At 37.7% G+C, this 18393-nt stretch overlaps 1 protein-coding gene across 1 annotated transcript; it reads left to right on the top strand.

Moving 5' to 3' along the window:
* Positions 1-435: 435 nt before the first annotated feature.
* LOC105142312 (mediator of RNA polymerase II transcription subunit 13-like) lies at positions 436-16719 on the top strand. The gene is made up of 23 exons (XM_011049886.1): positions 436-453; positions 740-781; positions 2181-2254; positions 2382-2521; positions 2668-2754; positions 2993-3080; positions 3157-3237; positions 3514-3591; positions 3773-3852; positions 4780-4858; positions 4953-5282; positions 5482-5541; positions 6783-7023; positions 8657-8908; positions 9322-10680; positions 10799-11063; positions 11148-11280; positions 11798-11885; positions 12027-12105; positions 12574-12869; positions 13363-14434; positions 14874-15245; positions 15829-16719. Exons 2-23 carry the CDS (start codon positions 758-760, stop codon positions 16431-16433), a joined length of 5883 nt encoding a protein of 1960 aa, XP_011048188.1. The 5' UTR covers positions 436-453; positions 740-757; the 3' UTR covers positions 16434-16719.
* The last annotated feature ends 1674 nt before the right edge of the window (positions 16720-18393 follow it).

The raw sequence follows: 18393 nt of genomic DNA, 5'->3' as shown, positions 1-18393 counted from the left end.
AAAAAATATTATAACTTGATGTAAGAAAAAGTAATCGACAAATAAAAGTGGAAGGGCGAGGACCGTGATGCAACAGGCAAGGCAATGGTGAAGTACTTGATCATTGATAAATGATAATGCCTAAATTGCAAGAATTGATAGTAAGTTACTTGATTGATACATTAGTGATAATGGTAGGACTGGTGTGTATTTAGTCCCTGAAAACCGTCATAAGAAAACATAGTCAGCATCTCCTCGTGAGAGAGTCCCAACAGTGGTTTCGCCCAGAGAGTACACACCTGGCTTGCTGGCTTTGGCTGGGCCTGGACAGGAATCCAACCTCTTCAAAAACTTCCATAAAAGCTTCAATTTTTATTTATTTACTGAATTATTAATATTAATTAATTATCTCGTCAGCTTCAGCTTCAGCTTCTTCTTCTTCTTCCTCCTCCTCTTCTTCTTCCTCCTTACAGGGTAAGCCAACCAAATCTCTCTACCTCTCATTCCTCTTTTTTATTTCTGTTTGGTGATTTACGTAGACAAGTCAAACTCCCTTACGTTTCTTTCTTCTGAATCTGTCAATTAGGGTTTTTCCTTTTCAAATTTCACTAAACGGCGTCGATTTGTGCGAATAGTTATAGCTATCGATATCAAGCACTTCACTGCTTAAGTGTTGCTCTTTGATTTCTTGCATGAAGATATATGCGCTTGCTTTGTAGCGTAAAGCTTTTTAATTTTTATTTCTTGGGAGCTTTAGCAGGTTGAAGAAAGAGAAAAGATGTGGACTAATGTATTCAAAATTGTATGTATTTTTCTTTTCTTTTTTACTTCAGTTCTGTTACTATTTATTTATTTATTATTGAATACTTTATTGTCTAGTCGTAGTTAGCTAATGAATTCTTTGTTATTATAGTGGTATAAACATTGTTGGTGATGCGGGTGTTCGGAATTTATGCGAGGATGAGTGATTGAATTTGAAGTTTGTTTAGGGAAATGCTGGGGTTGATGTTATTGAAGATTTATGTGTGTTAGTTTATGTATTGGACTTTCGACTTTGATTGTTTGCTGTAGGTTGATTTTTTTTTTATGGTTTTAAGCGTATAGTATGATCAGATTGAGGATTTAAAGTTTCCGACAGAACTAACTGAAAAGTCATGTGGCATTGTATTTAATACGTGATTTGTGTTGGTTGTAGCGTATTATTCTCTTAGTTTAAAGGGAAACTGCTTTGCATGAAAGGATTGCTAAATATGAAGTTGGCTATTAAGATCGTGGTGGTGTTTGGTTAACAGGTGTTAGGTTTTGTGGCGGATGTTAAATTTTTCTGGTTTAGCGGTTTAGGAAGGTAGAATTATGTTCTTCAGGATGTGATTTTTTTTCTGGTTAGTGATCAAGAGGGATTTTGTTAAGAGAAAAAATTTTGATGCAAGGTGGAAAATGAGGCATCCTTTTGGAGATTAAAAAATGTAACAATGTAAAACAAGAATTGGATGTCCACCAAAGATACTCCTGTAATGATGCACAAGGCGCAGTGCTAAAGTGATGCCAACCAAACCTCTTTATCTATAGGTAAGCGCTGGTACTGAAAGATCCAAAATTAAACTCCATTCAAATATGCTAAACCTTTGCACATATCAAGCAATTCCAAAGTATCTTACTTCCCTCCACTCTCTCAAAATCCTCTTCATGCATTAATAACAACTCTTCTCGGTTAGTGGGACAAACTTAATGCTTTTTGGAGATGAAAAATACCCTACCTAGCTATTCTACAGCTTCATGCCACAGAGTAGTGCAAGAGAATAGATTCTCCGTTTTCACTTCTGCTCTTAAATTTGCATCGATTCTTTTATGGAAGGCTTATTTTCCCTAAATGGTAGTAAAATATCAGAAAATCTTGGCACATGTTTGGCTAACTATTTTAAAGTGGCTTTTTTGTTCTTATTGGTTTCGATCTTTGTTATTGCTTTTCTTTTTAGCTCTGGTCACATTTTCTCTTACATATAATGTTCTTAGTAATATAAGATTTTTATTCTGCCTGAATGCCTGATGAAGTTTCCCACAGAATTTGAGTTCCATAATATAACACCTTGAACTGAATATTTAGTTTTTATGCATGTCATCTTTGAGTCTTTTATTAATATCTATCATACTTTTGCTCCATTTCTCTTTTTTTTTTTTAACTTTATCAACCATTTCTACAGGGTGGTTTTCATCATATATCTTGGTTCCAGTTTCTCCCAAATGAATCTGATTTGAACTCTTTACCTGATAAGAGGCAAGAATCATTTGCATCCCTTATCATTGCCTGTGATTTGAACTCAAGGCCATCTAAAATATTGGGAATCGTACTCCCAGTTATGTGCTTAAAAATCACCAATAGATTTTTTTTTATGGTTGGACAGTGTGAAGGTAGAGCAGAAAGATGTTCCTACATGTCTCGTGATTTTGGCTCATTTGCAGTTGCAGAAAGAGGGACTTCTAAGCACTTGGACCAATTCCTTTGTTGGACCTTGGGATCCATCACAAGGTCTACATAATCCTGGTAAGAATTACAATCTGTGGTCATCCACCAACCACGTGGTCCTATCTCCCATGTAGGAAGGAGAAGAACAAATAAATGAATCTGATCATGCATGGTTTATGCTGTGTTCGAGTTCTGACCATGTTGACTACATAACTGTTTAACAGATGAGAAAATAAAGCTCTGGCTTTTTCTTCCTGGACGTTATTCATCTGTTATTGATAAGGCTCAAGCTGCAGTGTCTAGATTAAGAGGTAAATGTTCCTTTTATTTTTTTTCTGAAATTCATATTTTCCATTCCTTTTATTTTTTTCTGAAATTCATATTTTATGATTCTGGTAGACTATGAATGTCTGCCATGTTCTTTACCCAATCCAATTGTACTTTCTCCATCTTTGTTTTTCGCTTTTTGCAACATTTTTATGGAATTTGCACTAATGATGTATAATTAAATCATTAAATGTCTTATTCCAATGTATCTTTCTTTTGTAGTTGTTGCATCTGGAATTTGGGTGGCTCCTGGGGACTCTGAAGAGGTTGCAGCAGCCCTTTCTCAATCTTTGAGGAATTACATAGAGAGGTAAACTTATCCTACTTTTCCCATTCATCATATTTTCTCTTTGAATTATTTTAACTAAAATTATTGATATTTACAGAGCATTGGCCAGGCATTCATACATGCGTTTTGGAGATGTGTTTTTAAAGTACCATCCATCTCAAAGTGAAGGACTTTCGAGGTCGAACATAATTATTTCTTGATTACTTGTAATAATATTATGATGTTGATGATTTTCATCACCAAAATCATGATATCAAACAATTTAATGATTTTATGGCTTCTGCATTCTTTTGGTCATTGATGTTTCTGTTTCCTAATAGTCATTCATTTTCAATCCAGTTCTTGACCAAGTAAAAAGCTGTAATATTGTGTTACACAGTCAAAACTTATGTTTCTTTTTTATAACATAATTTGCTTGTATTCAGTAGTTTTTTCTTTGGTGGGTGTTTTGCAGTAAAGGACAGCCCACAGTTGAGTTCATCTTCTCTGCCTCTGAAGAGACGATCTTTGTGCACGTGATAATATCTGCAAAGTTGGTGGAATTTCATAGTTTGTTTCTAATGCATCAATAACTTTCCCTAATGTACACGTTTAAATAACCTGTCTTTATTTGTTTTCAGGCATATCCGAGCACTTTCTAATGGTTGTGATTATTGCATCAATAACTTTCCCTAATGTACGCGTTTAAATAACCTGTCTTTATTTTTTTTCAGGCATATCCGAGCACTTTCTAATGGTGATGTGGAAAGAGTGTTAAAACATTCTTCTACAAATTCCAGTTATAGGCTTCCAGGTTGGTGAATGTTACATGTTGGGATTTCTTAGGAATGATCTCATCACATATTTTACAAGAATATTATGACTTCTTTATAGTGATTACAGAACCGAATTCCCCTCCCCCCTCTATTGTTTAGGATTTGAGCTTTAAGCAGCATTTTTTCCGCATTATGATGTTGTCTCTTCGAATTTACCCTTGTTTCAGGGATACACTTGAGGATTTTGCAAGTTAACACGAGTATAATAACATAAGAAACACCTCCATCTAGTTGAGTTTGTCATTCTTGAATCATAGCTTCTGGATGGTGTCAGAATCTGGACATCTATGAAAAAGAGTGTCTTAACATGTGGATGTGTTTTGAGAAACATAAAAGAAAAAATGTTGTCTGAGTTTGAACTTGAATGACTATTTATGATAGTTATAAGACAAAGTTATCACTGCAAGAAAATGTAAATAAAAATAAGGTGCAATCGACTCTGAGTCAAGCTGATATCACTTTTCATTGTAGAGTGTAGAGAAGGTAGTTTGTTGATGCATGAGCATATTGGTACGTTGGATGCCCATTCTAAGGTTTTAGCATTTTCAGCATTCAAGCAAACTTTGTTCTTTGTATTCGGGTTGTGCCACATGGTCAACTAAAATATCTTTGCTGTATTACTGGGCAATATCTTTTCTGAATTCTAGAAAGCAACATGTATTTGCAAATATATGGTTCTGATTTGTCTGGGCATTTGTTTATCCAGCATTTCTACATTTGCTTAACCTGTAAAATGTTCCACATCCTGCAAACCACCTACCATTGGTGGTGGCAAGGTCGATCCATGGGCTGTTTTTTCACTTTCTTTATGAATAGCTGGATTGCTTGTCATGTGACAATGGCAATTATGCGTGTATTTTCTGTATCAAGATCTCTAATTTGTGTTTTATGTTTTCATCTTGTAGTGATTGCTTCACCTCATGGAATTCGTGGTTCGCTGACAGGATGTTGTCCAAGTGATCTTGTCAAGCAAGTGTATTTGAGGTAATTTTTTGTAGAAATCTGTATGTTCACAGTTCTTTTTCTTTTGGAGTTCGGGTTAATATTTTCCATTGCCAACTTATGCTTTCCTCAACAGTTCTGGCAAGTTTAGGACATTAAATGGATATATTGGCCTGCCATATGATGTTTCTCAAGGACCTGGCTGTCAGCTGAGGGGGCAAAATTGCTATGTTGAAATTACACTAGGCTGCCCAAGGTCTGATAGTGACAAGGCATTGCAAACAAACTCGCAGTCAACTAAGAATTCATCCAAGAATTATATTGCAGAATCTATTGCAGCAAGGAGAGGTGATCAGAAGGTATTGCCAGATCACTTATCAGCTCATGAGAAAGCTTTTATTTATCCTGCTGAAGCAGTTGTTGTTCCAGTCTTGCAAAAATCTTTTGCCAGGTCTTCTTTGAAAAGGTAAATTGAATTCTGTGCTAATTATTTTCTAGGTTTGGAGGGAGGGTTATACTTTTCAAGGTTCTGGGTATGCTTTTTTATTCTGGGTATACTTTTTTATTCTCTAGTTTCAGAGTTGGGATGATCAATAAGCTTATTTCTGTTTGTTCATAAATATTGTTATATGTGGCTTAAGCCAACATCGGTTTTGTACTTGCAGATTTTGGCTGCAAAACTGGATAGGGCCATCACTGCCTGGTTCATCATTCTTTATGCATTGGTTAGTTATGCTCATGCTTTTCGAATGGACATTGCTGATACTACTTGAGAAATTATGCTGTTAAAGATCTCATTTTTTTAGTAAGCTTATAAATCTAGTCCATCACATGCTTTTATCTAATTATCCATGTACTCAGGTATTTTTAGTCATGCATGTGCCACCTTAGCTTGTGTTTTCCATGCTTTCAAATCATGGTCCAGTGACACCATGACTATCTTGGCCACCTTCATTGTGCATCATTAGCAACTTTTAGCAAATTTTTAGTAACATAAGTATTTTAATATTGTATCTTAATGAACACAAGCAACACTATGACTGGTTACATATCATAAAAAATACTATTTGCCTTGATGTCATAAAATATTCATCTACAAAACATTCCTTTTATTGAGATATTTACCTCAAATCATCAAAAAAAGATAGTTGGATCTTGAATTTTGAAGCAAATGTTTGGAGTTTAATGCTATCTAGGTGAAAATGATGGGGAAAAAAATGAACTTGAATTGAGGAGGAGGGGGGGGGGGGGGGGGGGGGGGTGTTACCACTGGGTGCTTAGAAAAGTGTGAAAACTCGAAGCATGAAAGAAATGAGATATTCAAAACTGTTGGTAGACTTTTTTTTAAACTGTTAGCAATCGCCAACAGTATGTAATTTATGGTTGTCATCTGAGAAAACACCGTTATAACAGTGAAAAACAGTAATGGGAAGTGAAAATCCCACTATATACAAAACAGTCAAGAACTAAATTTCATGTTGCTTGTTTGAAGGTTGTTTGAGGTTGGAAATGTGAATGAGAAATTGTTCTAAACTTACTGTAGTGGTGGGAAATGGTTATGGTAATCCCATGGAAGCAAATTCCCTTTGGCAAAAGGTGATTAGGTTAAATATGGTTTAGTAGAACAAGCAAGACTTGGATAGATACCGCCTATCTCATAATTATGGACTGAGCACACCCTTATTCTTAAGTTCTTGTCATCTATGTGAATAATCTTTAAAAAATTATATTGACTTTCTCATTTTTTTCTTTTAGTTTTGCATGTACTTTCTTTCGAATTTCTCTGCTTCAATAACTGATAAAATAGTTTTGGAAAAGAAAAGAAAACTCCTCACAGGCATTATGGGGCAGTGGGAGTATGCATGAGATCTTTTAATGGTCATGCTAAGTGTCATAATTAACTATCAATGTTGAGAGTTGGTCTTGGATCTTCATTTTGGCTCTTGCATTTTTCTTCTTTCTTCAGTGGTGGTGATACAGATTTTCTGGAAGGATATTGGATTGAATCTAATGGAGTACGTATGCAGCACGGATATAACAGCAGTAGCAATAGTAATAGTAGCAGCATCAGCTCCATAAGCAGCGGCTCTAGTGACAGTGATTACAAGATGACTACTGGTGAGCTTGAGGCTGATGCTGATTCCTTGTCATGCAGACAATCTGGTCTATCTTCCAATGATCAGATGGAAAATGATGGCCTCAAATTGGTACTCCATTTTATCCGCATTCATAGTTTTGACTCCTACAATCCTTGAAATATTCATTATCTGTAGACAAGGATACCTAAGTTTGAGCTGACACTAAAGTTTACAAAAGTCTAAATATAATGACATGCTCACAAGGGACAAGCATCTTTTGCCTTTTTTTGAGTTTATTCAAGGGACAAGCATCTTTTACCTTTTTTAGGTTTATCTTGTTGGCTTGGATTTTTAAAATAAGTGTGCATACACTAGCTGAAATGGTATATGATTGTGAGGAATGGCCCAGAAGATCCATTAAAGTGACCCTATGTAGTTTGGGATTGAGACTTTCTTGTTACATAAATTAGATAGAATAAACAAATTAGAACATAGAAACTTGTAGAAGCCTCTAGTACTAGATTATGTTGGCCTAATATCTTACAACATAATGCTTTTTAGTAACTCCTATATGGCAATCATTTCTTGTAGAGAAAGAGCCACTACATAAATCAGTGTATTCTTTACATTGCTGAATTTAGCAAAGTAGATTAATTGTTGGTTCATGTTAGAAACTGTCCAGCAGGCATACTGTAAGCAGGAATGTATTGGTACACACGTGCACATAGACAGCAATCCAGAAAAATTATACTTATTGCGAGTACTAAATAGACTTGGATTATTTTGTAGTTTCATTCTTGTGTTGTGTTTCATTAATAGATGCAAACTACTAGTCATTCTGAACGCAAAATCCTTGATTCTTGATCTTATTATTCTTTTGTGATTTCCAAAAGGGATGTCTAGGACTTTTATGGTACTTGAGCAATCCTAATAATCCGTGACTCTGCCTAAATGCATGTCTGCCCAATGTCAAACCAGTTCCAAAGTGATAAGAGACTAGGGAAGACTAGACATTTTACTGCTGTTATGTTGCCTGTGGTCTCTAGCAGGGATTTCTGTATGATTTATACTGTTTTGATTAATATTAAAGACTTCCATTCCTAAAGGTCCCCTCAATATGATCTAGGTGTGAACATTTGATATTGTTGCCTCATTTCCCCCTGCAACTAAACTATAAATTACCTGAACTGAGGGTTCTGAGTGCAATTCCATGGTCTGCTTGCTAGATTGCTCTTGTAATTGACTCTCATGTGATCTCCTCTCGTACAATATATGTTCTTGACCGAGTTTTATCCCTCAAAGAAGGAATGTAAAGGTAAAGAAGCCAGCTTCTTTTTGTTGACTATAACTGCACTTAATGACTCCTCTTGTACAATATACGTTCTTGACTGAGTTTTATCCTGCAAAGAAGGAATGTAAGGGTAAAGAAGCCAGCTTCTTTTTCTTGACTATAACTGCACTTAATGACTCCTCACTGGAAGTTCTAGGTGATTATGTTCATTTCATTCATAGATGTCGCATCAATATGATCTAGGTATGAGCCTTTGATGCTGTTGCTTTACAATTTTTATTATGTAGGACGAGTTTTTTTTTCATGATTTTCTGGACTTAGTTCAAATGGGTTGTCAATTATTAAGGGATACTGGAAAATTGTCTTTATGGATGATGAATGGGAACAGCCCTTGAACCTGTCTTTGTATATGTTCATTTTAGGCATTTTGTGGGATTCAGACTGATGACTTTGCTGGTATTTCTTATGCAGGGTTCAAAGCGTCCTAGAACAGGGATGACTGAGCCATTTGGTCAAGCGGGCATGGTTAAAAATGTTCACATGCAAGATTTTGGTTCAGTAGAAGTTAATGATTCAGCTATTACAGGAATTGCAAATGAGCAGATTGGATCTCGTTGGGATTGGGACGATGACAGAGGTGCGGGCATGGATATCCAGGCTCTTCTCTCTGAATTTGGTGATTTTGGGGACTTTTTTGAGAATGATGATCTGCCTTTTGGAGAGGTAATCTCCTATACAACTGCAAGCATAACACAGTGCACAATATGGGAGATACTCATTTGTATGCATGCTTGTGCTAGTGCATGCAGATTTTGATTGTTTATCTGATGAAAAGGAATGTACAAGATTTGCATATTTGTCAATGGGAAAACATTCTGTGACATGGGTATATTTGACACTCGATAATTATTATTATTATTATTTTGTCTTTATGAACCTGGAAGACATCTCTTTCATCTGATAGACCCTGCTGTAGAAACTCTTATCAGTTGCTGAATAGCACTAAAATCTAGATGTTTTGTTGATGTTTCTTACAACTGTTTCCCCTTAGGAGCTTGGAAGGCCTATAATTGCTTTATAGTCTTTTTATAATTAAACAAAATTAAGTTTTAAGTTTTTCCCTTTGTTTTGTGAAGCCTCCTGGAACAGCAGAGTCGCAGGCTCTTATGTTTTCTGGTCCTGATTGCGGTGAAGTTGCTAACAGTCCTATTGGGGTAATGGATGTTGTGGATCAGATGCTTCCGCCAGTAGCTTTTCCATCTTTTGAAAGTTTTAATCCGTCTCCTGCAGTAGTCATAGATGAAAGTGCCAGCAAGAGCCAAGAAGAGACACATGGTACTCTGGCATTAATTCCAGTGAACTGCACTCCATCATCTTCTTCAGGCGAGTTTGATCATTTAATCAAAGCCGAAGCTTTGATGACCTTTGCCCCAGAATATGGGGCAGTTGAAACCCCTACAAGCGAATTCTCCTCATCAATTTTCAGACGCCCATATTGTCCAAAATCTCGCCAAGTGGAGAGCTCAAATCCAAGTTCAAATAAGTATGCATATGGTGCAACACCACCATCTTCTCCTTGCTTTGAAGGATCAAATGAGAAAACTGGCATACAGGTGAATCTGAAAACAGGTCCTGGAAGGAATGACACAAAGAAATATTACACTCTTGTGGAAGGTGGGAAAGTACCACTTGATAGAAGAACATTCACATCTAATGAAAGCCGTCCTACAAGTGAGGCGATGATGCCATCTCCATTATTGAATTCTAATTCATCAAATACTGTCAAATCTGCCCAGAGGAAAATGAGTGATGGCACAGTAGGAGCAGAAAGCCTTTTATTTTCTATGAAGACTGTTCTGGCAACTGAAGTAGAATGCATTATGTTTCAAGCTTCCATGTGTAGAGTGCGACACACACTGTTGTCTCCTGGTAACCCTACATCTGTAAATTTGCATAGGTTAAGTGGAAGCACTGGTTTGAATCAGGTGCATGGTGATGCAAGTACCATGACAGACAACATATCTGGCAGGCATGAAGTGAAGAAAAAAGAATCTATACCAGTTAGAATAGCTGGGGATATGGATGGTGGAGTACTAGATGGGCATCTTAATTCACCTGTAGGTGTTTGGCGCTCTGTTGGAGTTCCTAAATTAACAAAACATACTAGTTCATCGAATATTGAAGTTAGTGTGTCCTTGCCACACCATTCATTCAGCGAGGAAGGAGTTCTCTCATATAGGCAAAGGCAGCAGCCACTGCAGGAGCTTTTGGATGGCATGTCATTGCTTGTCCAACAAGCTACTTCCTTTGTTGATGTGGCTCTGGATGCTGATTGTGGTGATGGTCCTTATGGCTGGCTTGCATTACAAGAACATTGGAGGCGTGGATTTTCTTGTGGGCCTTCCATGATCCATGCAGGTTGTGGAGGGACTTTGGCTTCTTGTCATTTTCTAGACATTGCTGGCGTGGAACTAGTAGACCCACTTTCTGCTGATGTAAGCATTTGTTTTTCATGAGTACGATTTATTGTGGGATAATATTCAAACACTTAACATAATTCTGCATCTATGCATCTTTACTGTATTGTGATGGGAACCTCTTCCGCTTCCTCAGATTCATTCTTCTGCAGTGACCACCTTGCTGCAGTCTGAAATCAAAATAGCCTTAAAATCTGCTTTTGGGAATTTGGAAGGTCCTTTATGTGTCACTGATTGGTGCAAAGGCCACATTCAGTCAGGTGATGGAGCAACCACATGCGATGGATCTTCTGGGGAGTCTGCTTTAAGTGAATGCAAAGATTCAAGTACTGTAACACTGTCTGTTGGAGAACCAATGAGCCCAGCCCTCTCTTCAGCTGCTGGATCATCTTCCCTCAAAGGTATGGTAATGCTGTGTTCACATGCACATCCGTGTGCATGTTGGGTTCTTGAATTTACAGTTTACAGTTTCTCAATTGCTGCAGCATCCAGTACACCAGATGGAGCTAAAGTGGATGAGACATCCCAAAGGAAATCAAATCAGGAAATAGAGCCAGAGCTTCTTCCCAGGATAAAGCCAACAGTTTTTGTTCTTCCTTTGCCTGCAATTCTTGTTGGGTATGTATCATAATTGGTTTTGTTTTCATGTCAACAGTTGATAAATTAAGAAAGACATTTAACATATGTAGATGAGAATTCATTTTCTCTTTTGTGGTGAATGCAAAGCTGATTGCTAAGAAAATACATAAGACATCTAGAGAATGCACTTTATTAAAAAATCAGATCTAGGAAAGAATATGTGGATCTCAAAACTTTTTGAGTTCATCAAATTGCATGTTGTTTTTCTCTGGCTGGTTGGTCTATGAATCTGTGTATCAAACAAATCAGAGAATTTGTTGCAATGTTTGTAACACTTTATATACACAGTTTTTAACAGGATATCCTGCAGATCTCATTGCCATTTATAACTTTAGACTTCTAGACATAATGTTACTTGCTCTTTTTGGGTAGATAACTCAAGTAGACCAAGCCTTACCCCTGTTATTTGATAACTCTATAAATTCAGTTTTTCCATTAGCTTTATTATTTGGTATCATTGTGTATGAAATGTGCAAATGAATTGTTTGTCAAATAGGTACCAGGACGATTGGCTTAAGACATCGGCAAGCTCCTTACAACTCTGGGAAAAGGCTCCTTTTGAACCATATGCTTCACCAAAACCAGTAAGATCCTTGAAACCACCGCCTTCTTTGGATGCTCTTGCTGTCTGTTTTGCATCCCTGTTTTGTTTGTTTCTTGAGGAGATTTTTTGTTGTGTCCATTTTTTATGATACTGAAACTTTATTGTTTGTTAACTTTTGCAGATAACTTATTGTGTTGTATGTCCAGACATTGATCCCCTTACTTCTGCAGCTGCAGATTTTTTCCAACAACTTGGAACTGGTGAGTGTGATTTTATATTCTTGCCCTGGTAATGAGTCTATAAAACTGTGGTCATGTTCAAAAAATTTACCCAACCATTCCAATTTTAGGGAAAGGATCCTACATACTTTTCTCTTGGAGGAAAAAAGTAATTTCTAGGTTTTGTTCAAGATTTGCTAAGAACCAGATGAGTATTGTGCTGGATAAAATTCTGTGATCCCAGTCTTTTAGGGAAGTGATTTTTCTTTTGTTTAAGAATTCCTAGCCCTGAGGGGAAAAAGCCTCTGTTGTTGACTTATTCATTTTGCTCATATTTCTATTTTTAATTTGTAAATCACATTCTTCATGAAATTTTCCTAGGCTAATCAATGTATGTGCAATCATGTGTTTTTCGCATGCATGTGCTGTTTGATTAATCTATTTGAGTTCAATGGCTCTATGTCATTATGTAAATTGGTTCAGTCTTGTGAATGCTTTTTCATCCTTCAGTCTATGAAACGTGCAAACTGGGAACTCATTCACCTCAGAGTTTGGGAAACCAAATGGAGATGGATGCAGGGAAATCTTTGTCTTCTGGTTTTGTACTACTTGATTGCCCTCAGTCAATGAAGATAGAAAGCAGTAATGCTTCCCTTGTGGGATCGATAAGCGATTATTTTCTCTCGCTTTCCAATGGTTGGGACCTGGCAAGCTATCTTAAGTCTCTTTCAAAGGCTGTCAAGGCTTTGAAAATTGGTCCATCCTCATCAACAAACCCAAAAGAAGGCAATAGCAGCCCTTGTATGGTAAGTAGCGAGTTCTATTTTCCTTAAATGAAGAACGTAGGTTGAGTGTTTTTCTCCTACTGGTTTGCTTCTTGTATCCCAAAATGGCTTTAGGAGTGTGGCGTTTTTCTTTCAATTCTTTCACTTTTAGCCACCGCTATTAATGACATGTTCTCCATGTTTAATGGATGATATCAGTATATTTTGATTTTGATTTTGCTTGTGAACTCCTGTTATATCTGGGAATTACTTCTTAAAATCATTATCTTTATGTTCTTTCGGGTAATCTGGGTGGGTTTGTTGTTGCTATCTGCTAGTTTTGAACTCCAGAATATGTTGAACTCAAGTCATGCCGTGTAATGTTTACGCTGTGCTCTAGTTTCTTGAGCAGGCAATGATATATTTTTTTTGAGCGACCAAAGTTTGCATGCCTGCATCTTGTGGCAAGCACATAATGTTGTATTAGTTTACTGTTGTGTAACTGAATACATCTGTGATGGTTCTTGGTATATAGGTTATCTATGTGGTGTGCCCCTTTCCTGAACCTGCTGCAGTTCTACAAACTGTCATTGAATCCTCTGTTTCTATTGGGTCAATCATTTCCCCTGCAAATAGAGAGAGGAGGTCTATGTTGCTGGCTCAGGTTGGCAAAGCATTAAGCAGCTTGGCAGCTGTGGATGAAGCGTCAGCATCAAATGTTCTAGTACTTTCCGGGTTTAGCATTCCTAAATTGGTATTGCAAATTGTGACAGTTGATGCCATTTTTAGGGTCACTAGTCCAGCTCTTAATGAGCTCATCATTCTTAAGGAGACTGCTTTCACTGTATACAATAAGGCCCGGCGAATTTCAAAAGGCTCTTCAAATGATGTTCAGCCATCAACATCAAGTAGATCCCATTCAGTATTAACACAAATGAGTTCTGTTCCAGCAATGTGGAATTCGTTACCAAGAGAGACTGACATTGATTCTAGATTGAGATCTGGCACTTGGGATAACTCCTGGCAAACAGCAAGGGCTGGAGGCTTGACCTGTGATCCAAACCGAAATGGAGATTTTTCTCTTCAAGATGAGATCCGCTACATGTTTGAACCACTTTTTATTCTTTCAGAGCCCGGATCTCTGGACCATGCTGTTGCACCTACAATTATTGGTAATATGGTCTCTGAATCTTCAAAACTGCAATCTGATGATACTGGTGGAAGCTTCATGCAAAGTGCAAGCTCAGCAGGGAGTGTGGATTCTGGATCTAGCTCACAACATGATGGATCTGAGCCCGATGGCTATGGATCTAGTTATCAAAAGACTCTTCCAAGCCTGCATTGCTGCTATGGATGGACAGAGGACTGGCGTTGGCTTGTTTGCATCTGGACAGATGCAAGAGGAGAATTGCTTGACAGCCATATATTCCCTTTTGGTGGAATTAGTAGTCGCCAGGATACAAAAGGTTTGCAATGCCTTTTTGTACAAGTTTTGCAGCAGGGATGTCAGATACTTCAAGCTTGCTCCTCTCCTGACACTGGTGGTGTAAAGCCTAGAGATTTTGTGATTACACGAATTGGAAACTTCTTTGAGCTTGAGTACATAGGTATGTAAGTTTCTTTCATGCAAGTCCTCCATTGTTCTCTGTTTGATGTTTACAATCAATTGCCTTGTCATGTCTAAGGTTTCCTGTCTGCTGTCATTATTTAGACTGGCTGCTTCACAATTATTTTATTGTTTATGTGCAACAAGTAAATGGTATGTGAATTCAGTTTAAATAAAAGAAGATGTCTTCCATTGTGATTCTCTTACCAATTACCAGTAATGGAAGTCTCGCTGCAGTCTTGGGGTGCCTTTATATGGTTTAGCGTGTTTGGAACCTTTTGCTAAGTTGCCAGTAATTTATCTGTTGCCTGCAGCTATTACCCATTTAGCCTGTTGATTGAAGGATTTTTGGTTGTGATTATGACTTCTGACCTCTATTTTCCCTCTATTCTTTTGGCATTAACTTCTTGTTATTTTTCTTCTACTGTGTGATTAAACAGAGTGGCAGAAAGCCATTTATTCAGTTGGGGGTTCTGAGGTGAAGAAATGGCCACTGCAACTACGGAGATCAATGCCTGATGGGATGGCTGCAAGCACTAATGGGGCTTCCTTGCAGCAACAGGAGATGGGTTTAATTCAAGAGAGAACCTTGCCTTCCTCACCTAGTCCATTGTATAGCCCTCACTCAAAAGCATCTGGCTATATGAAGGGTGGTTTGGGGCAAACTTCTTCAAGAAAACAGCTTATGGGTGGGCACGCAGCAGTTGACAACTCAAGGGGGATGCTTCAGTGGATGCAGAGCATCAGTTTTGTTACAATTTCAATTGACCATTCTTTACATCTATTGCTTCAGGCTGATACACCATCTCCTGGTAAGTTGATGTTCTCTCCTTCACTCTCATTCTTTATTTCCCCTCAGTGCATTCATATTAAAAACATTTGATACCCTTGTTAAAGAAAGGTCACATTCTTCATCTATTGTTCGCTGCACCTGGTTTTCAGCGGTGCTACCACAGTAGCTACGTTTGATCACCAGTCTCATTTTCTTGGATGTAGATGGACTGTAACCTTGGCATAGACTTGGTGTCCTTTGGGGAAATCTTTCATATGACTTTAGACAATACTGCTATGTTGGTGTGGTGATGAAGATACACAACAATAAACATATTAAAAGCACACGTTACATTGCCACTTTGCTCAATCATTGGGCATGGTTTTCCTTTCCTGGACATGCATGTACAATTAACACAAGCAAGCATACTTTGTAAACTTTAGGAACATGTGAAATAGTTTTGGTGTGGCCTGTTTAGAGGAGTTGGAAATATTTTGGCACATAAGATCATATCCATGTAATCAGGTTTATGTTGAGATTTCTTGGAACATCGTTTCCTCCACTAATTAGGGTTGGAGTTCATAACTTTATTGCCTTGAGTTCTAAGAGCAAAAGTTGTGTAGGAGGAAGTGGCAGTGGTGTTGGCACGTCAATCTATCTGGAAGGTATCACTCCTGTAAAGTCTCTCGGTTCAACATCAGCATCTTACATTTTAATTCCATCACCTGGTATGCGCTTCCTTCCGTCAACACCCCTGCAGCACCCAACATGCCTCACTGCTGAATCCCCACCACTTGCACATCTCCTTCATAGCAAGGGATCTGCAATTCCGCTCTCCACTGGTTTTGTGGTTTCAAAGGCTGTACCTTCCGTGAGGAGAGATTATAAGAGCAATTCAAGAGAAGAATGGCCTTCTGTTCTTTCTGTGAGTCTCATTGATTATTATGGAGGCAATAATATGACCCAAGATAAAATGTTTCGAAGGATTATGAAGCAAGGGGGCCGGACTTTAGGTGTAGATGGTAAAGATTTTGAAATCAGGACCCAGGTAGTTCTTGAGAGTGTCGCAGCAGAACTTCAAGCCCTATCATGGATGACTGTGAGCCCAGCATATTTGGAGCGACGAACCGCACTTCCATTTCATTGTGACATGGTTTTAAGACTCAGAAGACTGCTTCATTTTGCTGATAAAGAGCTCTCGTCACAGCCTGGTCGGTCACAGGTATAAGACACAAGCAACAGGTCTGTGTTGGTGCTCCTATGTACAATAAACTATAACGTGTAAATGTAATTGTAGCCTGCTGATGCATAGCCCTCCTTTTTGAAGTCCTAGAAAGAAATGAAATGTTTGGGAAGAAATAGTTAGATCTAACAGATATAGGTTTTGACAGCAGATGCCAAAAATGTAAATGAATAGGCAGTTCATTGTTTCTCTAGGCACAACATGTTTGTAGATTTTGTTTATGTGAAACATAACCACCACCCTTGTAATAGATACCCTTTTTATTTATCTCGCATTTCAATTTTCTATATCGATTTTTGCCTCTAAGATAGAAGTTTTTCTTCGTTTATTCAACGTTATTGCTTGTATCCTTGGTGATGATATATGTGCATGTGCACGTATAGCACTTTCTGAAAAATTATCATTATAGTTGATTGGTTATTGGATCTGATTCAAGAATACAGAGAGTGAAAAGGTTGCCAAGTTATCAAGTTGTGTTTGGTTAGTGTATAAGAATAGATAAGATATATAAGACGGAGACACAAAAATAAATTTTTATACGATAACTTAGACGTAAATTCTTGTCCTTTCAAAACAAGAAATGCAAATGAGACGTGTAGAATGGTACACCTATCATGTTTTTTCTATCCCAGTACACAAAAAAATAAAATAAAGAGGAACACGGTGGCATGAGCAGCTATGATCAGCGTTGGTGAACTCTTTCTCCTTGGAGGTGTCTGTCTGCTATCTTGGTTTGAATCCAATAAAAAACAACAAAACACAAATTTTTAGTGCAGATATGGAAGAAAACCTGGCCAGATCAGGATTTTATTTCAATGCCTGAATACTGGCGTGAAAATACCTGATGATTAAACCAAATGGATTCTCAACAAGCCAAAAAGTAAGAAAAGAAAGGACATGGATGGCTCTAGATGCTAGAACCCATGTTTTTTATGCAAAGTCTTGGCGTCCAGACAAAGCTTACCCCAACCCACCACTTCTGCCTGGTGACACTGCATTTGGTCACTTTCACAGGCCTCGTGTGCATAGCACATATGATGTGAGATTCCACATGTCACCTTTGCATGCTTTCTATTCTCATCTTCTCATTGATTAATAGATGATCAGTGAGTTAATCAAAATTAATGACAAATCTCCGTAGCTGTCAAACAACTTTTTTTTTTTTTTTTGAAGTTCTAATTTGGTTATCCTTGTGGGAACAAATTTTAATTGGGCTGCAGGTGCTTGGATTAGCAAGCATAATCCTCTATGATTAAGGCCACTAGTTAGGCCAAGAAAGCTTAATATAAAATGGATTCCTTTTAAACAAAAACTGCTGTGCAGGTCTATGTCCCGACAAGCATGTGCCATTTGTTAACATGTTCACATCATCAACTGGTCTTAACTCCTACCCTGGCCGCTCACCCATAATTCTAATAATATTGATTCATAAAATGTCCATAGTCTAACAATTCATTACATTGTTGGTGTGGTCTAGGGATTGGATGGCCCAAAGAGTGATTTTGTTAAAAAAAAAAAAAAAATAGAGGTGAAATCGATGGGGAACACTAGGATGGCAAAGTTTAATGACAATGGAACCTTTTTGTGAGTGCTCTTTCCATTAACCACAGTTCTTCCATCGACGACTATGGCCTGCCCTTGTTGGTAAAATTAAAACTAGGTTTCTTTTAACGCGAAGCAGGATTTTGATGGCATGTCGTTGCAGGGCATCCTTAAAGTTTGGTGACCATCACTTTACCGGTGGTATTAGTTCAAGAGAACAAAGGAAGAATCAGGTGTCACTATCAAATGGAAAATATCATCTTGCGTGGCTATGGCACATCAGGGCAGTAGGCAATATTTTTCAAGCCGTCCAGCATTCCAAATCAGCCAAGTTTTGAGATACATTTGGCCCATAGAATCAGAGCATCACTAATGATTGAGATTAGGGTTTGGTTTTCCCATT

This window comes from Populus euphratica, unplaced genomic scaffold (assembly GCF_000495115.2).
Source record: "Populus euphratica unplaced genomic scaffold, PopEup_1.0 scaffold140.1, whole genome shotgun sequence".
NCBI classification, from domain to species: domain Eukaryota; kingdom Viridiplantae; phylum Streptophyta; class Magnoliopsida; order Malpighiales; family Salicaceae; genus Populus; species Populus euphratica.
The sequence above is the reverse complement of the archived record's forward strand: the minus strand, read 5'-3'. Positions and strand labels throughout refer to the sequence as shown.